The sequence below is a fragment of the Microtus ochrogaster genome, chromosome 15 (genome assembly GCF_000317375.1).
Source record: "Microtus ochrogaster isolate Prairie Vole_2 chromosome 15, MicOch1.0, whole genome shotgun sequence".
Classification (NCBI taxonomy): Eukaryota; Metazoa; Chordata; class Mammalia; order Rodentia; family Cricetidae; genus Microtus; species Microtus ochrogaster.
This window is the reverse complement of record NC_022017.1, coordinates 27,019,663-27,042,912: the sequence shown is the minus strand read 5'-3', so window position 1 is coordinate 27,042,912 and position 23,250 is coordinate 27,019,663. Positions and strand designations below refer to the sequence as shown.

General features: G+C 48.2%; 1 protein-coding gene across 1 annotated transcript in view; it reads right to left on the bottom strand.

The window, feature by feature from the left end:
• Positions 1–14,763, bottom strand: part of Efcab6 (EF-hand calcium binding domain 6) — a 192,704-nt gene extending 177,941 nt beyond the window's left edge. The window contains exons 1-2 of the mRNA XM_026782404.1: positions 14,722–14,763; positions 4,839–4,945 (exon numbers count right to left, since the gene is read on the bottom strand). Coding sequence (XP_026638205.1) covers positions 4,839–4,909 — 71 coding nt within the window. The 5' untranslated portion in view covers positions 4,910–4,945; positions 14,722–14,763. The remainder of the gene's footprint in view (positions 1–4,838; positions 4,946–14,721) is intronic.
• Between the last annotated feature and the right edge of the window lie 8,487 nt (positions 14,764–23,250).

Below are 23,250 nucleotides of genomic sequence, written 5' to 3'. Positions count from 1 at the left end.
AGAGAGAACCATCCTATGAAAAGCAATTCCTCCTGAGGCCACTGAGAGCCCAGCAGGGGATCACCCCTTTCATCCCTTCCCCACACACACACCCAGTGGGGGGAATGGCTGGATGACCTGTTTGGGGCACTTCCAACTCTCCTTCCTTACCAACCGCAGTTGCCACAGAGATGCTTCAAAGAACTGATTGGAATGGCTCTGGAAACAGACTGTATGTGATGTTCACCCTAAACATTCATGATGTAAACACATTCCAAATGAGTATTCACTCAGCAAAAGCTACAGGCAAGCCACAGCTGCGGTCTAGAGACAGAATGAAACACACCCTTCTTGCCTTCCTGTGTCTTTCCAACTAAGTCGGGGTAGAAGAACATGGTAACATGTTTAAGACAGTAACAGGGCTGGGAAGGTGGCACAGTTGGTGAAGCGGTTGCTATGCAAACATAAAAACCTAAGTTCAAGCTCAAGAACCCATGTAAATACTCTGGTCATGGTGGCAGGCTTTTAGCCATTCCAGCGCAGGGCAGGTGGAGGTTGAGATGGGAGGTTCTCTAGGGCTCTCTGGCCAGCCAATCTCATAGACTTAGCAAACTCTGTGTTCCATAAGGAACCCTGTCTTAAAAAAAATAAGGTGGAAAGAGACTGTCTGTGGCCTCTACATATGTATTCATATACATGAACCCATACACAAACACATATACACAAAAGTTCAGGAGCAAGGGGCCCCTCCCTCTTTAACAACTCCAATGTAGACTGTAGGGACTAAGCGTCATGGGAGACTGAGTTATCAAAGAGAAGACAGTGGAACAGAGAGGCTGGGAGCAGGTGGGACGTGGACTGGGATGGCCAGCAGGTGCAGCTGAATAGAAAGAAGCCTAACACTGCAACTTCAGTTGGCATTATCATTTCAAAACATCTGGTAGAGAGACTCCTGGACGTTCCAGACAATAGGAAACAAAGAGTGTTTCAAGTGATCAGCATGCCAGCTCCCCTGATCTGTTCCTTACACAAAATCCATGCATTCAGATGGCATACTGAGGCTGAGAACATAGCTCACTGGTACACCACTTGCTTAGTGTGTGTATGTATACACACATACATGTACATATTCATATACATATTCATATACATGCAGATTCAATCCCCAGCACCACCAAAAATAAAAGAGGTCAAACAATATTCTATAAACTTATACAAACTGCCATATCCATTAAGAATAAAAATATATATCATAGAGGTTTCAAGAAATCCATCACCCTCTTCTGGCACTGCACACACATGGTGCATTTACATACATGCAAGCAAAATGTTCATACACAAAAAGCATATTTTAAAAACCAAGTATATATAGAAACAGAATTCGGTGCTGGGGAGATGACTCAATTGGTAAATTACGCCCTTGCAAACATAAGATTCTGAGTTTGAGCCTTAGAAGCCATGTTTTCAAAAAAAAAAAAAACAGTCAGGCACAGGCTGGCAAGAAGGCTCAGAGGTTAAGAGCACTAGCCCAGAGGACCCAAGTTCAATTCCAGGCACCCACATAGTGGCTGACAACTATCTGCCACTCCAGTTCCAGGGCATCCAATGCCTTCTTCAGAACTCTGCCAGCACCAAGCATATATGTGGTGTACGTATATACATACCAGCAAAATACCCATATACATAAAATAAAATTTAAAACCAACAGACAAAAGTCAAATGTATGTATTATCCCAGCACAGAGGGGACGGTGTCCCTGAGCCATCGAGCCAACCTCACATGTCAGCTCTCGGAAACACACTCTCAGATGACATCAGGCTGGGTTGAACAAGCTTGCCCACTATTTCAGAAACCCCTGAAGTGGACTGATAAACATAGTCCATGGGGCCTTTTCAAAACTCCCCCACAAAGCCTCCATAAACACAGGCTTTAAGTCAAAGTAATGCAATAAGCTAGCAAATCTTCTATGTATGTCGTGATTCTACCAGCTTCAAACTCAAGGCCTAGAACCTATTTCTCAGGCCGCTGAGTATCTAATCATCAAGGCTGTAGCAATCTCCTGGGTTAGATTCCATTACTTGCATCTTTCAAGAAGGGGAAATTAAACACTAGAGAAAAAAAAGCCCAAATTTACTGGGTCACTAAGGCTGAGACCCAAACTAAACTTAATCCTCAGCCTCCTACACACTTATTGCGTGTTTATGTGCATGTGTGAGGGATCTGTGCAAACAATGGGACTTACTTAGGTCTGATGGGGGGAATAAGGAACCGCCACTATCAACTCACAAGAATGCCCCGAGTTTGCAGTCTATGACTGCAGTTACTAGAAAGAAGGCCTGGGAGGGTATGACTTGGCGTGTAAGGTGTCTGGTGCACAAGCATGGGGACCTGAGCTCACATCCCAGCACACAACGTGAAAAACCAGATGTGGCAATGTGTGCCTGTAACCCCAGTGTTGACAGGCAGAAGCATGCACAGCCCTAAGACTTGCTGGCCAGCTACACCAGCCCTAACAGCAAGCTTTGGGTTCAGTGAGAACTGTCTCATAAGAGAGGGGCAGAGAAAAACACCCAACCTCAACCTCTGGACTCCAGATGCTCACACACAGATGTATGCTCAATACATACATGCAGGCGCTAGCACTCTTGAGGAACCCAGGGTCCTGGCACTGTCCTGGGGAGCCCAGCCTGGTGTCTACACTGCCTCCATCTTAAGACTTGCTGGCTGCAGCAAGCCCTGGTCTACAGTTCTCAACGTAGGAATTAGAAGGATGTGAGCTGCTCTGCAAGCTGCTTCCAAATGATAGGGTATCTTAAAAAACAATTTAGTCAGCCATCTGAATTCAATTTAGCAGAAACAACTATGGTTATAAACTGACCAGTCTCCATGACGGCAGCCTCCTGTGTGAGCCCCAGCCTTCCTTCACTGGGGCCTCCCACATCCCCACAGAGCCCCCTCCTTTATCCCAAACCCAGCCTAAGAAATGCTGCTGGGCTCTCAAACCTACCCCGTCACAGCACAAGACAGGCCTCATAAACCCAAAAACGAAACAAGCACAACTCCTAAGGATAATGTGTTTTAATGAGCTGGAAACGGCGAATATAAGAATATATAGTAACGACGCATTTAGAACAATGTAAAGAAAGAGGCCCAGTGAGCATGCAGTCCAAACACCCTGATATAAATACCTGATCCCTCACATGGACAGCATGGGGAACAGGTGACAAAAATAGCTGTGCTGGGATGGGGGAGACTGGGCCCTTTGTTTCAGATGTTCTCTTATAAGTGGGTCATATGAGCTGGCTTCTGCCCACCTTGCGCTTCCCACCACCAGCTGCGCCCTGCCACTCCTAGCTGAAGCCTCCCTGCCATCCAAAGTCCCTTGGGCACCAGGACTGCCTGTGCACTGCACCCACCATAATATGCAACTATATGTTTATGTGGGAAATTGTAACGTAGCTTAACAAGCTTCATGAAACCAAGCAGCCTCTCTTAAGCCACAAACACCCCCAGGCACCCGCCGCACACACGCTTATCACACACATACCATACACTCTCCACACAGGCACTCACCACACATACACTATACACACTACACATACACCACACGCACAAAATACACCATATACTCTCACCACACATAGACCACACACCGTACACACTACACACTCACCACACACCACATATACACTCCACACACCATATACTCTCACCACACACACTCCACAAGTCACCCCTCCTACCATACACACATGTTCACCATACACACGTACCATGTGTACCCACCGCAAATATATCACATACACTTACAAATAGTCACCACATATATACCACACTCTCACCACACAGATCACATGCTCACCATACACACGTGACATGCATCATATACACTCAATATATATACACAGCACATGCTACACACACCCTCACACTTACCATACTACATACCTTACTATACACATATCACACACACACACACCATCCATCCTTCCTTCGTCACCATCCATGACTCCTCGCCCTCCTCCCATCTACTGAAAAGTATAAAGTATATGTAAAGCTTTTACAGTACCACGAGTCTCATGAATTTCCATGTCTTCCCTAGGAGGCCATGAGATGAGGGACCATGACTATACCTAGCACATATCAATCCTCAAAAGAGGAATACATGAGCTAGGCATGGTGGCACACACTTTAATCTCAGCACTCAGGAGGATCTGTGTGTTCCAGGCTGTCTGTGTTATGTCCTCTCTGTCATGGCCATCATGCTCTACCCAGTGGATTTCTCAGTAACCACTTCTACCGTGCTGACAGACAGGACAACGGGAAGAAGCAGAACCACAGTTTGCCGCCACAGCTCTCAGCATTTCCCAAGTGTAAGAACTGGAAACAATTACACTCTTCCCCTGCCTTACCAGCAGACAAGGTGTGTTTGGCATATGCTATTTATAGCCAGCCAAGTCCCCCAAGTCCTCAGATGGAGCAGGCAAAGTTTGCAGAGCTTCCCTGCTGTCAGTTAAAGCAACCAAACATTTGCTGCTGCTGCCACCTATGGCAGAGAGAGGGAATTGCTGCAGGAATCTTGAATGGCCCAATTGTTCCCACAGGTGCCTGGGTTGTCGGGGGCAGCCCAGGTCGCCAAGGGTCTCTAATAGTGGCAGTGGGATTGACATCAGTGTCAGAGCCCTCCAAGTCAGAACGCACAAGCCAGGGCTTCCTGAACAAGCAGGAATGCTCCTACTTGCCAGACGAATGGCTGCCACAAACCAGAAGGAGGTGGCACAAGAGTTTCACCAACTTTAAAGGCACCTTCCCCGCAGACCTTGCAGCAGGCAGATGGGGCTGGACACAGCAGTGCTTACCTGGCCTTGGTGCTGCACGACCTAGTGCTGTTGACTTTGGCAGCATTTAGCCTGACACCGCTGCGTTTCATTTTCTCCTAGATCAAATACTTGCGAATCTGAGAATCCTGGGAAAGCAGAGAGCAGCTGAGTTAGTACCCGTGGGCTGACCAGTTCCCTTGGTTCTCTGAGCCACAGGTAAAGTCACCGCCAGCAAGCACTGTCGGCACACTCCTCCTCCCAGGCTCCAGCCTCTCTCCTCTCCCTCTCTCTTCTATCTTCTACACAGCAGCCTCAACAATGACTTGAAAGCCCTACGGTGTCTTGTTCCTCCTGATCACTGTCATTCTTCCAGGCCTCGGGCCTTGACACCCAGGAAGGCACCGCGTCAGCCTCTGTCTTTCTGCAGCTGCCTCCCACTCCTGTTCCACACCCCTACCACACTGGCCTCTGGTGGTCCCCGGGACACACACAGCCCTTTCCAGGCAGACACCTTTGTCCTCACATGCTAGCGCCTCTGCCTACCCAGCCACACCCCTCCCTCTCCACCTGCTGAACTCTTCTTGTCCTGGGGCTCACTGCTTCTCCAGCCTACATGTCCCTCAGAGTCACCTGGACTCTCTTAGAAACAGACTGCGGCACCCAGTTCTAGATTCTGATTGCGTGAAGAGCAGGTGGGAACTAAGAATGTGTGATTGTCCGAGTTCCGTGGGGCCCCCCGGACATCACTCTAGAATGGCTGTACTGGACTTCAACACGAATGATGCTTCCCTGAGAAGAACTGTAAGGGTCGGCCTCCCTTACAGTTACTCTGACCTCAGTTGTCCCGCTAAGCCTTCGTCCATTTTGTAATGATGTGTCTATTGGTGTGAGTCTTGGAGACTGGAGATTGCAGCCCGGGAGCTGGAGAGATAGCTCAGTGGTTAACGGCATTTATTCCTCTTACAAATGACCTGAGTTTGGTTCTCAGAGCACACATCAGGCAGCTCACAAAAGACTGTAATTCCAGAGGATCCAATGCCTTTACCTGCCCCCCACGTGTAAATAAATGATAAATCTTTTAAAATAGCATTGATTTATTAGCACAGCAATATGTCATTAGGGGCCATTTTATTGCTATATTCCTTTAACAAAATACAAAACTATTGTATTGTTTTCCTCTAGGCCCATGTCCTATCTAGTCTTAAGCAGTGTCGGGCATGGATTCCATCTCAAGGAGTAGGTCTTAAATCCAATCAAAAAGCAGTTGATTACTCCCATAATATCTGTGCCACTATTGCACCAGTATATCTTGCATGCTGGTCAGTGTTGCAGATTGCAGGGTTTGTAGCTGGATGATATTGATGACCACCTTTCTCCTCCAGTAGCATGTACAGTACCTTCCTGCATCACAAATGCTGGTCAGTAGGAGGTGAAACTTTTAATTAGGCACTAGATCGACTTCTCATGTTCAATGACATAACTAAATGTTGTCTTCAGCAATAGGGACTTACTATCAGGTTGCAGAGAGCAACTAATGGCCTTGGCAGTGGCCTGTAGTGTTTGGAGGGTTCCAGGGGACCCCCATGGTCAGCCCTTATCAGAGACACTTCTTGCACCTGACAGAGACCCACAACTGGACAATGTGCAGGGAGTGAACTCTGGAGCACTCAGTCCTAAATGGGATGTCTTCATCAATCCCCTCCCCGCAAAGCCCAGGGATCTACATGGGAGAGAAGGTAGGAAGATGTACACATCAGAGGTGATAGACAGCTGCAGACACACCAGCAGTGAAGCACATATGAACTCACAGAGACTGTAGCAACACACAAAACACCAACGAAGGCTCAAGCCAGGCCAGGTCCCAGCACTGAGAGAGAGACGTGGAGATGCAGCCCAATAACCAAAAAGCTACCTGCAACTGATACCCACTGGCATAGGGAAGTGACGCCAGGTATATCAACCACACTCCGGGGCAGGTCCCATGCCCAGGAGCAGTTGGCCAACATAAGACAGAGTCCATGACTTTGTTTTGTTTGGGGTGAACTTTTTGTTTCATTTTATTTTGTTTTGGCTTTTTTTTTTCTTATTGGTCTTTTGCTTGTGATTTTCATTTTTGTTTGTGTTTTTGTGGGTTTGGGGAGGTTCAAGACAGGATTCCTCTGTGTGGCCCTGGCTATTCTTGAACTCATTCTGTAGACCAAGCTGGCCTCAGCCTCCCTGAGTGCTTGTATTAAAGATGTGTGCTACCACACTCAACTTTTGCTTTTGTTGTTGAGAGAGAAAGAGAGAGAGAGAGAGAGAGAATATGAAGTTGAGTGAGTAGGGAGTGGAGAGGTTCCGGGAGGGGAATATGATCAAAATATAGTGTATGCAGTTTTACATATTGTTGTATATTATTGTTTTATATTCTTGTTGTTGTTGTTGTTATATATTACACCATGTTCACATGGAGGCAAGAACTGAACCAGAAACCACGGAGGAGAGCTGCTTACTGGCTTGCTTCCTCCAGTTTAGATCAGCTACCTTTCTTCTACATTCCGGGCCCACCTACCTAGGGATGGCACTGCCCACTGTGGATGAGGCCCTCACCATCAATTAGCAATCAAGAAAATGCCTCACAGACATTCCCACAGGCCAAACTGGAGGCAATTCTTTGAGGCTTCTTCATTCCCAGTGTGCCAAGTTGACAACCAAGAATGGCCATTGCACTCCTTATCCACCTGGCTCATTTCCTCTTTCAAGATAAAAGATACAGAGCTAGGCCTGGTGGTACAACCTTTAATCTCAGCACTTGGGTGGTGCAGGAGAACAATTCTGTATCTGTCAATTATGTTTTAAATAAATGCTGATTGGTCAGTAGCCAGGCAGGAAGTATAGGCGGGACAACCAGACAGGAAGTAGAGGCGGGGGCAATTAAGAACAGATTTATTCTGGGAAGAAGGAAGCTCTTCCTTCAGTCCTGCCCAGACCATGGGGGAGAGGGAGGGGCAAGATGTGACTTGCCCTGCTGAAAAAGGTACCAAGCCATGTGGCTAACATATTAGATAAGAATAATGGGTTGGTATATGTTAAAAGCGTTAATAAGATGCCTGAGCTAATGGGCCATCAGTTTATATCTATTGTAGACTCTCTGTGTGATTTTCTCTGGAACTAAATGGCTGGGGAACCGGACAGACAGAAACCCCAACAAGCAGGCCCTCATGTTACACTTGGGAGGCAGAGGCTGGTAGATATCTGTGATTTTTAGGCCAGTGTGGTGTATATAGCAAGTTCTAGGCAAGTCAAAGCCATATAGTAAGTCCCTGCCGGAAAAAAAAGAGCCAGGTGAGCTGGAGAGCTGGCTCAGTAGTAGTTAATAGCACTGGCTATTATTGCAGAAACCTTAGTGCAGTTCTAAGCATCCACATGGGGGTTTAGAGCTGTCCTTAACTTCAATTCCATAGGATCTAGAGCTTCAGCAGGCTTAAGTAGGCACTGCATGCACATAGTATACACATGCATACATGCAGGCAAAACATTCAATACATAAAAATAATTGTAAAAGATTAAAATACAATGCTTCCTTGATGAGGAGGCCCTATCAAGGCCCAGAGGCACCTGCAGTTCTATCCCTGTGTCAGGGCCACAGGTGGGAGAGGCAGGAGTGTAGTACTTCCTGACTGTTCTCTAGCCCATCCTAGTGGTCACTGATTCTCTGCTTTCAGACAGTTCTGTGGATCCAGAACGTGATAGTCAGCAAGCCCCTCCAGCAGAAGGAACTCCACTGGCTTTTTCAAACTATTGAGACCTGGCACAGGATGAACCTGGCGCAGAGTGAGCACAGCGCAGGCTGAGCACGGCCAGAGTGAGCACAGCACAGGGTGAGCATGGCGCAGGGTGAGCGCGGCACAGTGCAGGGTGAGCACAGCGCAGGGTGAGCACGGCCAGAGTGAGCACAGCACAGGGTGAGCATGGCACAGGGTGAGCGCGGCACAGGGTGAGCACGGCACAGTGCAGGGTGAGCACGGCACAGTGCAGGGTGAGCACGGCGCAGTGCAGGGTGAGCACGGCGCAGTGCAGGGTGAGCACGGCGCAGTGCAGGGTGAGCACGGCACAGTGCAGGGTGAGCACAGCACAGGGTGAGGACTATGCAGGATGGGAGTGGCACAGATGAGCATGGCATTAGACTTTGTTCTTGATGGGCTGAATGAACACCTAACACTATGAGACAGAACTCTGGGCTAATGTTACCCTGCTCTTAAAAGTTAACAATGTGCTATGCAGGACAAGACACTGTGACAGGTTCTATACATCTCGTTCCTAACTATATCATGCTTAGGTTTTCTAAGAAAAGGCCATCCTGAGACATTAACAAAAGGAACTATTCAGAATTTGATGGTATAGATTAACAATGCCTAGAAAGCCAGTACCCTGCAAAACCCACAACGTGCAGACTTTCAAGGCACAAACTTTTATGCCTTTGGTGTTTTGTTTTGTTAGATACAGGGTTTCACGTAGCTCAGGCTAGCCTAGAACTCACTATGTACCAGAGTATGACCTTGAATTCCTAATTCACCGGCCTCTACCTCGCTGCCTGCTGGATCCGCACCCAGCTCCAGCTATGCTTCTTGCCCACAGGCAGAACCACCATGTGGCAGCTAGTTCCCACATCTATTTGTTCATTTGCCAGAGAAGGACTGATGTCCAGTTTTTAGCAGATGCTATTTATAACAGAATCCTAACAAAAGTACCATCCATCTGCCTTGGCACCCAGAGAATGCATTGCTCAACACAAGAGTGGAAACTACGCGCAGCCAACAGCAGTGGCATAAAGAGCAAACTGTTGGTGCTGGCATCACACAGGGTAGGGAGAGAGCACTTGACTAAACTGGAGAAAGACCAAGAGCCACATAAAAGATGTGGGCAGCTACATCCACATACTTGAAGGAATGCTGTCTATTGGACCATCAAGTGAGGGTCCTGTTCTACCTGGAGAAAGAGGCATTAAAACGCCACAGCCGCCGCTGCCACCCATGACCCTCCACACACTTCCATACACACCTCAGCACCCAATCTTCTTCACTTTTGGACAGTGGGAAAAGCAAAGGATGTGGGTCAGACTGCCGATACCATCTACAGTGCCAGTTTGCAAGTGGATTCTTCTCCCATCCCAGTCTCCTCGTCTGCAGAGTGGAAACAGCTGCTCTCCTTCAAGTGTCTTCTCAACCTTGATCCTCAGGGCGAGGACCACATGTGACTTCTTACAAGCACTGCAGACTCTCAACCAAGTACAAAAGAATGGGTGGGATGAACTGAGCCTAGAGCTTCCTGGAGCAAGTGACGGAGTGTGGACAAGGGGCCTGCGAGATGGCCCAGCAGGTAAAGGCGATTGCTGCGAAGCCTGATGGTCTGAGTTCAGTCCCCAGAACCCACAGGTAAGAAGAGAGAACCAACCCCCACAGGCTGTCCTCTGACCTCCGTGTGCATGCCACGGCACCCACGCCCTCCAAAAAAATAAATAAAAATCTAAAAGGAAAAATTGCTAAGGCCAGTGCTCTCATAGCTGGAGAAGGATCACCATTCATCTCTGGGTGAGTGCTCACCAGTGAGTAAGAAGATAACTCAGAAAACACAGCAATGGCACCATCTCAGGTTATTAAACGATGATCAAGCAATCAAACCAAACTCAAGAAAAACCACTGCAAGAGTGGCTTCAGCGTGGGCACTGGAGGAACGTGAAGTCAAGGCAGAGACCATCACTGTGCCATCTTCAAAGCCCAGACAAGGGTTAGCACTGGGCAGGTGCTGACTAGATCATTGCTAAGTAAATGAGTACCCAGGGGAGGATGTCAACCCAGGGGACAGGATAATCCCACTCACGAGGTCCCAGAAGAGAAATTTTCAGTATGTGTTACTAGAGACTGTTATGACTCAGGGTTCTATAATTCCAAATATTCAGTTCAAACTCCAGCACCTTCACTCCTGAAAGTGAGGACACTGAGCCCACGTGCTTATCATTTAGTGGTCATCTAGAAGTATGGCTCGAATTCTAATTGGTCTTAATAATAAAAACCTGAGTCAGATAAAACGCTGAAAGATCAGCTAATCAGAGCAGCCAGCCACTAGTTCTTACCTCTACAGAATCCTCAGACTGAAAGGGTGATCCTGTCTCTATGGATCCTCATACTGAATGCAATGCTCTCCTGTCTCCTCCTGCCTTACATTCCTCTCTCCTCCCGTCTCTACCTCCCTCCGCACCTAGTGCTGGGATTAAAGGTGTGAGCCATCACCGCCTGGCTCTGTTTCTCTTTTAGACTGAATCAAGGCCAGGAGGCCTTGAACTCACAGAGATCCACCCGCCTATGCCTCCTGAGTGCTGGGATTAAAGGTGTGTGCCACCACTGCCTGGCCTCTGTGGCGAACTAGTGGCTAAGCTCTGCACTCTCATCTTCAGGCAAACTTTATTTGTTAGATCACGAACAAATATCACCACATAGAAGCCCTTCTCAGCCTTGCCCGACGAAACCCAGAACTATCCCTTCCATCTAAATGCGAGGAAAGATGTCTTCCCAAAATAACTAAAGGCCTTGCTTTCCTGGATTAAATAAATTCCATTTTGAAGGTGCTGGGAGTTGAGCCTAGGACCTCACACATGCTAGGCAAGTGCTCTACTGCCAAGTTATATTTCCAGCCACTGGTATCTTTTTTAAGTCTGTTTTGCCTTGAGTTGACAAGAAACTCACAGCTAACATCACAGCCCAATTTTACTAATCAAGACCTGAACATTGTCTTTCCTCTCCATGACTGTTTTGTTTGATCTAATTTCCTTTCTGGGACTAAAAAGCAACATAGAGAAGGAATGGGTTTACCTGGCTCACAGTTCCAGGTCACAGTCCATCCTGAGGGAAGTCAGGGTAGGCACTGAACCAGGAGCTTAAAGCAGAGACCATTGAAGAATGCTGCTTGCTGGCTCGCTTTCTGGGTTACTCACTGGCTTGTGCTCAGACAGCTTTCTTATACAGTCCAGGCCCACCTGCCCAGAGAATGATGCTGCCCACAGTGGGCTGCGCCCTCCTACATCAGTTAACTATCAAGACAGTCCCCTACGAATATACATGCAAGCCAACCTGACGTGGGCAATCCCTCAGCTGAGACTCCCTTCTTAGATGACTCCAGGCTGTGTCAAGGTGACATTTTAAGCTTCTTGGGACACTGTTCTGTCAGTATTTTGCCTTGTGCTCGTTTATATGTTTTAGTTAACCACATGGGAGGTGTTCTTACATGTCATCCCAAAGGCCTGCCTGGACTTCAGGTATGTGACTGGACAGTTGCTTGTTAAGAACACAGCTTCTACTATCAGACAAGATAGGAGCAGAAGCCACATTCTACTGTTTCTCAGCTTTGTGAAGGGTCTCACCCTGTGTCACTAATTATACATTTTCATCGTAACTGTACCTTTTCATAGGTGAGTTCTGAGGACTAAATTTAAAAGGTGTTCAGGGGCTAGCTGGGTGGTGGTGGTGCACACCTTTAATCCCAGCCCCGGGGAGGTAGAAATAGGCGGATCTCTGTGAGTTTGAGGCCAGTCTGGTCTACAAGAGCTAGTTCCAGGACAGGATTCAAAGCAACACAGAGAAACCCTGTCTTGGAAAACAAGACAACAGCAACAACAGTATGTAGAGCCAATGACATAGCTCATTGGATAAAGATACTGCCGCCAAGCCGGACAACCTGAGTCTGATCCCTGGGACCTGCACGTGGAAGGTGAAAATTGAGTCCTGCAAGTTGTCCTCTGACTACTATATGGGCTCTCATGCATATTCTGTGTGTGTGTGTGTGTGTGTGTGTGTGTGTGTGTGTGTGTGTCTCCCCCACACACACATACACTCGCCACCAACAGCAACAACTGAATCTAATAAAACTTTCAAATCCAATCCATGTGAGGCCTGCCAATGTGCCTGAAATACCAAGTGCTCAATGTACCCACCCATGGAATCAGTGACCAAATCACAAACTGGAGCAGAAGACAACAATGGCGTCTGAAACCAAATAAGCAAAACAGCAGCAAGGAATCAAAGGCCAGGACAGAGCAAAGTGGCACTGAAACCGTGAGCCCTGGAGGTGCCCTGTGACTCAGGTCTAGCCATGGGGCTACAAAGACTGACCCTGTCTCGTGGAAAAACAAAAACAAAAACTAACCAAACCAAACCAAACAAACCGATTCTCAAGGGGTGGTGACTACACCATGAAATTATTTCACTGCTACTTCATAACTGTAATTTTGCTACTATTGAGAACTGTAATGTAAATACCTGATGTGCAGGGTATCTGATATGTGACCCCTGTGAAATGGTTGTTCAACTCCCAGGGGGTCACGACCCACAGGATGAGAACCACTGATCTATTGGGGGTGCTGAAAAGCTGTACGGGTCACATGATGGGTGCCCAAATTCTGTATGAGGAAAAGAAGTGGGTGCAAATAAAACTGACATGCAACATATAAGCTATAAGGTAACCTTTGTGGGGTTCTTAATTTTTGAGACAGGGTTTCATATGTAGCCCAGGTTACCCTCAAACCTGAGATCTTCCTGTCTGTCCTAGCCTCCCAAATGCTGGGATGACAAGTGTGCACCAACACATCCAGCTTCAGTTAAGCATTTCTTCCAAAAGAATCCCTACCTCGAACCAAGCCCTGAAATGAATGTAGACGAGATAGGCAATACGCAGATGACACAAACGAACCCTTTTCCTTACACTCATAAGACTGGGTCAAAGACAAACACATGTCCGCCTAAAACCCAAGGAGCCATGGAGGATTCGTGTTAGCATCCCTGGAGCTTAGCCAAAGAATGTTTATTGGGTTGAAGGCAATGGATTAAATAAAAAGATGAAGTGTCATATGTATAGACAGGATTCATTTACTGCATTGCTCTAAGTCCACTCCTTCAAGGACACAGATACAGTTTAAGAAATGTGGGTGCTTTGGGGAACTCACCAAGGCCAGCTGGCCTGGGTCTGAAAAAGCCTGGGATAAAACCCGGACTCGCTGAACATAGCGGAACAATGAGGACTACTGAGAACTCAAGAACAATGGCAATGGGTTTCTGATCCTACTGCACGTACTGGCTTTGTGGGAGCCTAGGCAGTTTGGATGCTCACCTTACTAGACCTGGATGGAGGTGGGGGGTCCTTGGACTTCCCACAGGGCAGGGAACCCTGATTGCTCTTTGGGCTGACGAGGGAGGGGGACTTGATTGGGGGAGGGGGAGGGAATTGGGTGGCGGGGAAGAGACAGAAATCTTTAATAAATAAATAAATTTAAAAAAAATAAAAAAAAAGAAATGTGGGTGCTTTGTCCAGGAGTGACTTAAGAGGACTTTGAAGAAGCAGAAAGTAAACATTTTCTGGAGGAGGCAGCTAAGTCTCTGTGAGTTCAAGGCCAGTCTGATCTACACGGAAGGCTTCAGGCTACCCAAGGCTACCCAGTGAGACCTGCTAAAAATAGATAAAAACAAAAATAGTTTTTCAGGAGGAAAAAAAAGGGAGTGGAGGGGTGAGCTAGAAGGCAGTCTTCAGCCTGAAACCTCAGTATATTTCACGAAGTGCTTTCACGTGGAATTTGGGCAGCGAGGGGGCAAGTAACTACTGTCAGTCAAGGCTGTGTACCAGAAGGGAGCGTTTGTCTGGAGGCAGAATGAGGAGGCTCTGCCTTTGCGAGTTGCTACCTGTGGCTGACAGGTCTCTCAAGTTCTCCTCCTGACGGAGTGCAGAGAGTGGTGTTCGGGACCTACGTGGGACGCGAAGGAGCAGGGTGACAAACACCACAAGCTGTGTGAAGTAGGCAAAGTTACCTCCCGCGGGTGCCCGCCCGCTCCTCCGCGCCCCTCGCTTCGCTCCGCGCAGCCCCGCACTCCCCTGGCCCTCAGAAGCCGCGCCGCCTTACCCGGCTGGGTGACCTCCACCTCGCTGCGCCCACACCCGTGCGCGGACCTGGTCGCAGGGATTCGGAGGGCGGGCGCCAGCCGCGTCTCTAGGACGCTGTTGCCCTAGCAACCAGAGCGCCTGATAAGTGGATGGCGAGTCCCCGCCCCTAGCAAGAAGCAGAGTTGCGATTGGCCGAGGGTGGGGCGGAGCCTGATGAAGCTGGGGCCCTGACAGAACTTCCGCCGGAAGCGCTGTCATTGGGCGGGAGACTGGAGCCAGCGACAGGTATGGTGTTTTTGTTACTGAATTTTCACGTTTGAGGTCGAGTCCCAAGGACCTGCTCCGCCTGAGAAGCAGGCTTTTTGTAAACACTTGTTTGTTTTTAAATTATTATAGCAAAGTATTCCTGTGTTCTCCTTTTCCTTATATAATTGCTATATTCATCACAATTATATATAAGTATATATATGTATATATAATCTGTGCACAAATAAGCCATACTAAAATTCATTATCATTTTGAGAATTTTTATCTGTTACAACAATTAAAAATAGTAAAATAAAATGCTTGCTTCATTTTGCCTTCAAAAGAGTAGTTTTATGTGTTTGACTATGTGTCTGCATGTATATATGTGCACTTTGTGTGTGCAATGCCCACGGAGGCCAGAGGAGGGCGTCAGATCATCCACAGCGGGAGTTACAGACAGTTGTGAGCTGCTGTGTGCATCCTGGGAACCAAGCTTGGAACCCCTAAGTGCTCTTCATCACTGAACCAGCTCTTCAGCCCTGCCAGGAGCATACCTATGGATAATGAATCTCTTTCCCAAATCATATTTCACAAGTGCTAGCTGGATCTCCAGTGGCCAGGATTAGCATGTCTGGCAGAGCTCTGCCTCTTGTAAGGTATGACTCTACAAAAACAAGACCTACTGACTCTGCCCACCACTGCCTTTGGACTCTACCGTATGTCCAGCACACGGCATGGTGAACAACCATAAGGCCCTAACAAATTAGTTAGTAACGAGTCCCTGGGCCTAGTCAGAGCACAAAGAATCATGTTAGTGATCATGAAAGCAATGGCCCTGGTCCCTGGCTTCCCCAGACACTTTACACGCACTTCAGTCTTCACAGCATCCTAAGAGAGGTCCTATGCGCGCGCGCGCACACACACACACACACACACACACACACACACACACACACACTATTTTATCCAAGGATCCACAACTGATCAAGCCAGACCGAGAATGAGAATCCATACAGCTGAGTCCACCATCCCCACTTACAACATTCCTGCCACTCTTATTCGGAAAGGAAGACCAGGGCTGCAAAGGGTAAGACACCCCACACACACCTCCATTAGGAGCTGAGTTAATGGGTCCTTAGCCCTGTGCTGTACAAATGAACTGGATGTAGTCCCTGCTTTCCGGCCCATTTAAGGAGTAAGCTAAGGCGTCTACTCACTCTAGTCAAGCTGTCCACACTTATTTCTCTAATTAAATGACCAAGCCTCAACTCATCAAGTAGAACCCATCAGTCCCCAGCACACATGGTATATGTTCACAATTTCTTAGACACCCTGTCTTCTTTCAAAAAAGGACTGCTTTTCAGAGAGACTAATTCCTGTGCTGGTGCCCTCGGTCCCGCTTGCTGGCCTTCTCAGAGGCCTTGGTATTTGTAGTAGATCTCTAAGTGCTCTCTAGGAAGCCCTGCCCTTTCAGAGAACCTGTGGCCAAAGCCACTGTCCTCATCCTAAGACACTGCTAGGTTTTTCAATTACTCTCAGCTAAGTGAGGCACTGATGGAGACCAGAGAATCCAGCTGCCTGTAAACAGATTTCCAAAAGTCACCTTTTGTTGTTGTTAGGGGAAAATATTTTTTCCATAAAATCCTATATTAAGGTACATGATGGTCAATACTGATTGTCAACTCCACAGGATCCAGCATCAGAAAGAGACAAGCCTCTGGGAATTGCTTTTCCAGAAATTGCTCCCTCGTTCCTGCTCCTGCTAAGGTCTCTGGCTCTGCCTGGTCCTGCAGAAGTTGCTTACTCTGGCAGAGGCTGTTCACTTGTGCTTGCTCCAGTGGAAGTTGCTAGCTCAGAAGCCTCTGGGAATTTCTAAGGATTATCCAGATTAGGTTCATTGAGGTGCCACCTACCCTGAATGTGGATGGCACCATTCCAGGAGCTGGAACCCCCAAGTGCAAAAAACAAACAAACAAGCACACTAGCTGAGCACAGACATTCACTGTTCTTCATTTCCTGACTATGGATGTAACGTGACCAGTCTTGTCAAGTTCCTGCTGCCATGACTTCTTGTTCACAATATAATTTTTTATTTTTTTTATTTTATTTTTTTGGTTTTTCGAGACAGGGTTTCTCTGTAGCTTTGGAGCCTGTCCTGGAACTCCCTTAGTAGACCAGGCTGGCCTTGAACTCACAGAGATACGCCTGCCTCTGCCTCCCGAGTGCTGGGATTACAGGCGTGCGCCACCACCGCCCGGCACAATATAATTTTTTAATATATTGATTTAATATGTGTATGGGTATTTCATCTGCATCTATCGCTATGTACCATGTGTGTGTGTGTGTGTGTGTGTGTGTGTGTGTGTGTGTGTGTGTGTGTGTGTATGTGTGGTGCCCAAAAGGGTAAGAAGATGGCATCAGATCCTCTAGAACTAGAATTACCAGGGTTCTCCGTTGTCGAATATTTTTACTATGTAAAGATGTGTTACACTTGTTTATGCTGTGAATATTACTGTGTAAAAGTGTGCTACATTTGTTTATGCTGCATTTCTTTAATTATGTAAAGATGTGTTGCATTTGCTTCACCTTGCCTGCCTAAGGCACCTCACTGGTTTAATAAAGAGCTGAACAGTCAATAATTAGGCAGAGAGATAGACAGATAAGTGGGGTTGGTGGACAGACAGAATGAACAGGAGAAAGCTAGGCTCGAGAAGACAAGAGAGAAGTAGGAATGGAGAGGGACATCCCTGGGGCCAGAAGCCAGACAGCCACACCAGCCACACATGAGAAGCAGTGAAAGCAATATATACAGACAGACAGACAGAGAGAAAAAAGCCCTGAGGCAAAACGTAGATGAAGAGAAACAGATTAAGTTATAAGAGCCAGCAAGAAACTAGAGCTGAGATAAGGCCAGCATTCATAACTAATATTAAGTCTTCATGCCATGATTTGGGAGCTGGTTGGTGGCCCAAAAGAAAGCCTGCTACAGTCCTCAGTATGCCTAATGTTAAGCTATACTACAGAGCCATGGCAATAAAAAAAAAAAGCATGGAAACGAAGAAAAACTGTACCAATGACTTACAGCCCAAGACAACTGTGGCTGATTTCTTTTCCCATGATCGTGGGGGTTGAACCCAAAGCTTCCCACATGCTGGATAAGTTCTCTACCCCTGAGTTCCACCCCAGTCATCAATACTCTGAAACAGTGCCTCACCAAATTTCCCAGGCTGGCCTTGTAGCCTAGGAAGACCTTGAACATGCTCTCCCCTGCCTTGGCTTCCTAAGGATCTGGGAGGCTGGTGCCACAAGGTTTGGCTTAATTTTTGTGCCTCATTTTAGGTCAACTTGGCATAAGCTGGAGTCATCAGAAAAGAGGGAACCTAAATTGAGAAATTGCCCCCATAAAGTTGGGTATAGGCAAAGCCTACTGTGGTGCATTTTCTTAATTAGTGATTGATGGGGGAGTGCCCAGCCTATTGTGGGTGGTGCCACCCCTGGGCTGACGGTCTTGGGTTCTATAAGAAAGCAGACTGAACAAGCCATGGGGAGCAAGCCAGTGCACAGCACTCCTCCATGGCCTTTGTATCAGCTCCTGCCTCCAGTTCCTGTCTTGACTTCCTTCAACGATAGACTTATAACGTGGAAGTGAAATAAGTTGAGTAAACTCGCTCCTCCTCAAGTTGCTTTTAGTCTCGGTGTTTCACTGCAGCAACAGAAACCCTGAGACAATTTCCTGACTATACCCGTGAGTTTGTCTGTGTGAAAGAAGCACACCGTGCACAGCACTTGGTCCTAACTTCAGCTCCCACCCATGCTATTTTATTTTTGCTATCCCTCCCCCCCATCTTTACTCTGAAGTGTCTTCCTACTCTGGAAATTTCTCACTTCTGTGTGAAGAGTTAACTATTTTTCACAAGAAGCTAAATTCAGCTTACTTGTTTATTACCCAATGAAACCATGGCACCTATTCGTGTGGGTTTGATCTCTGTCCAGACAGACCAGGTTCTGTATGGAGACAGTGGCCCTGAGCAACAGTCTGATGACTGTCATCTCCTCTGGGAAAACTTTCCCCACCCTGCTGACTCCCTCAGAGCTGGGGGGAGGGGAGATGTCCTGCAAAGAGCTGCTTTCAACAGGCTGGGGCCTGGACTGTGGGGAGTACATCCTCCCGTATCCCCCTTAGCATCATTTACACCAGGAACCTGAGGGACTCACTCACCTCCCGGAGAAACAAGACTACCCACACGTCACCCTCCACCACGTCTCTGATGCCCTGCCAGAGCCCTCTGGTGACACCACTGAGAAAGAAGTCAGAGGAGTTGTGGCAGAGCCCAGAGCTTGCCTAGGATGCGTGTAGTTTGGGTTCCATCCTTAGTACTGCCACCAAAAAAGGTAGGGGTGGGGAGGTGGAAAGGAAAATATTCTTAACAGTGAGACGAGTCAACAGATCGCTCAATCCCTTAGGGATCAAGAAGACAGACTGCTGCACGGCCACGATCCTCAGGCAGGGCTGCAGGTCTGGCCACTCACAGCAACCTCCTTCCCAGTTGTGAATGCCAGAGAGATGGGACTAGAGAGACAACTTGTCACTCTGCCGGGCCAGGAAGAGGGTAGTAGAGATTATGCCTTTGCACTGAAGATGAGCAGAGGACGTGGCAAAGCCCCAGGAGCAACCCAGCTCTGCAGCATGCCTGCCACTGCCGAAGGTTGGTGGAGGAGTGCGGTCACCACAGGGACGCACAGGCTGAGAGCATCACCAGGGGCCTGACACTGTCCTGCTGGTGGACTCCCTAATGCAGACCAGCCTCAACTCAGCTGTGCTTGGGAGAAAGGGAATTACACAAAAAATAAATGAGGGGTGCTGGAGAGGTGGTTCAACAGTTAAGAGCCCTGGCAGCTCATCCAAAGGATCTGGGTTCGGTTCCCAGCACCCACATGGTGGCTCACAAGGATCCCTAACTACAGTTTCCAAGGAATCTAATGCCCTCTCTGGCTTTTGTGGGCACCAGGCATGTACAGGCTGCACATATATATACATCCGTGCAGGGCAAACAGCCATACGCATAAAATAAGTAAACCCAAAATAATTGAAAATTAAACCAAATGAGGTGTAAGTAGCTCCTGCTGCAGTTATTTTCCTTGACTAAAAATAGTCCCTCCTCCTCTGTTCCCCGCCCCCATATTTACCTTGACAGATGATAGGCCTGCTCATTTTCATTCCCTCAGCCAGAAACTAACTAAATCGCACATTTAAACACGGTCATCACCAATAACTGATAATAGCCTGTAAACAGGGGGCCTTTTCCTAGAACATTTGAGGATTCAATCTGGAGAAAGACTGTGTGCAGCTTAGTGTGGCACCTCATCTTCCTGTCTTCCCCCAACATGCTGATATAACATTGAGCCCCTCGTCCCTTTTCATGGTTGCTGACCGTCTCCTTTCATGGAAACAGGAATCAAAACCCACTTGTCACGATGGGACACACTGGGACTTCCGATTTCAGCATCGCGTTGCGGGCATCTTAGGAGGATGCCTCCCTCCTCCCCCCACCCCCCGGAACTGAGCAGCAGTTAGAGCAGGAACTGAGCGGAGCCATCTCAAGCCGCATCCACCTGGACAGCAAGCGAATCCCAGCAATCACCAGCAGTTCTCTCTGCTAAGAGCGGGGCTCTCGCGACAGTTTGTAATTAGCGTTGTTTAGCGTTTAATTTGCCTTTAGTTCGTTAACAAACACCTATTGATTACCTGATAGGAGAGGAATGCTACACTAAGCAGTGTCGGGAGAGTGATGAGGGAGGCATCTGCTACTGGGGGGAGGGAGTTGAAAACAACCACTTTGAAAAGGAAATGGGAGAATGGTTAAGAAACAGAAAACAGCATACAGGGAATTCTTCCTTTTTACCAAATTCATAACTAGAAGTCCCAACATGTTCCCCTCAATGGACAGAAACCTGCAGCCACATCTTGTCTCAGGGTGAGACTAGGGTCCTGCCCTCAGCCAAGCCCAGGTTAGTGCAGCGACAGCCTCCAGGCTTCCTTCCCTCTACAACAGCCCAGGTGTGGTAGGGACCCAGGACAGAGACAGTCACCGCATCCCGTCAGTCCCACTTCACAGTTCAAGTAAAATGGTGTGCATTGGGGAGGGAGGGGGGATCAGCAAGTCAAATCTCATTCTTAAGGTAAGATGTATTTTCTGGTTGCCTTTCAGTTTTTGGACACACTTTAGCACTGTATGGTTTCTCAGAAACCATTTTTAATAGAACACAAGCTCCCTCCTGCGGCGGCTGGAGGCGCCTTTCTGAGGCAGGTTTCAGGGCCCCACAGCTCAGACTCGGAGCCAAACTGTCCTCTGGTGTGAGAAGCTGGCAAAAGCCCAGCGCGCCTTGGAGACCATGCTTATGGCCACATCGTGTGGCAGGTGTTTTGGTGGCTGGCGGTTTCCTGGGGGCCTCGTCCCCCCCCCCCAGGACTGCAGAGATACAGTTGACATGCTCAGCTGCCCTCTCCAGACACCTGCGCCAAAGTCACAGGAGGCCCTGGGGGCTGCACACTGGGAACCCTGGTCAAAGATGGCAAGGTCTCCTTGCGGTCTCAGGAATGATGGCAGGGCTTGGGGACTCCAGGTGAGGAAATAGCACGACCTCGTTTCCCTAGGCTGTCCTTTCCTCCCTGGGCTGCCCTTCCTGTTTCCCAGATCCTGTCCCTGCCTGTTGCTATACCCAGCAATATTTCCCACCCTTCTTGAGGCTGCTAGCTCTGAACCTCCAAGGTGCAAGCTCTGCTCTCCCCTGTGGTTCCTTTCATCTGTCTGGCTAGTGTCTGGCTTTTGGTAGGCAGAGCAATGAGCCCACAGAGGAATGAGGGAGAGGATTAGAAATGAGCAAAGATCTAGAGGAGAACAGAAGGGCCAAGGCTGTCTGCAGCACTTAGCTTTACCACAAGAGGTGCTCAGCAAATGTCAAGGAGGGGAGGGGTGAGATGCAAGTGAAATGTTCTAGGAAGGACCCAGTGGCTTCCTGGCACCGAGTTCTGGGGAGGGATTGGGAGGAGAGGCACCAGGCACATTCTCCTGGAGTGATTCACTGGCGCCACCTAGAGGAATGCTAGAGCTCTGATCGCTGTGAAACAGGTCACGCCAGGAGCCAGGAGCCAGGAGCCAGGAGCCCAGCCTATGCCTGAGTTGGGAAGTTCAGGCTCTACCAGCTCAGCAGCAGCATACAGAAGATTCTGGGCTTTGAGATGTGACAATATTTGTCCATCAGCTGCTGGTTAGGCGCCACACTCCTGCTCCCAGGGCAGCCCTGTCCATGGAGGCAGCAGGAGTGGGAATATAGAAGTCTGTCCAGTGCAGGAGGGATGCTTCTGGGTGGAAATGTGGGGCTGGGCAGCTCAGGGAAGGAGGAGGAAGGTGAGCATTCCAAGGGTCAGCCAGGCCTAATTGGGACATCATCTGCCAGGGGATAACAAGGACCACTGTAAGATGAGGCTTCGAGGTCATCACGGACAATCAGCGGCTAGGGTCAGAGGCCATCCCCCCCGGCTATATCCAGACTGAGGTGACACCCTATTCTAAAACACGCAACACGCAGTATACAAGGATGGACGACATTGTGGGAAAGGGATGCCAAGCTCTAAGCAGGGCAGGGCTGGCTGCACAGAGAAGGGCTCGCTGCAAGAGAGCCAAACACCCTCCCCAGCTATCAGCAAACAGGAGGGTGGTAAAAGCTGTCCCCAGGAGATTTCCCCAGATGGGGCCCTGCTCTTGGTGATGTCTGTACATAGGGACATGGTGTCTTTTCTCCCCACCCACCACCTCCTGGGCCACAAACAAAACCAATAAGCTAAACCCAAGCTGTGAATTGACACCAGGCGGCGCTGGCTGACCTGCAACATGGGAATGGGCAGAGGACATACTAGGTGAGGGTTTTCTTTTTAGTTCTGAGTTTTTATTTTGGACTATGGAGAAAAGTGTTTCACTGTCATCCAAACAGGCCTTGAACTCTTATCTTCCTGCCTCAGCCTTCTGCTTACTCACATTTTATGTAGGAACCACTACTCCTGTTTTGATTTAGTGTTAACTTGTTTGATTTGGACTTGTTTGGGGTTTTTTGTTTGTTTTGGTGTTAGCTTTTTTTTAAAAAAAAAAAAACTTTATTTTTATTTTCTGTGCATTGGTATTTTGCCTGGATGTCTGTGTGAGGGTGCCTCTGGAACCGGAGTCAGAGAGTTGCGAGCTGTCATGTGGGTGCTGGGAGTTGAACCTGGGTCCTCTGGAAGAGCAGTCAGGATCTTAACCACGGA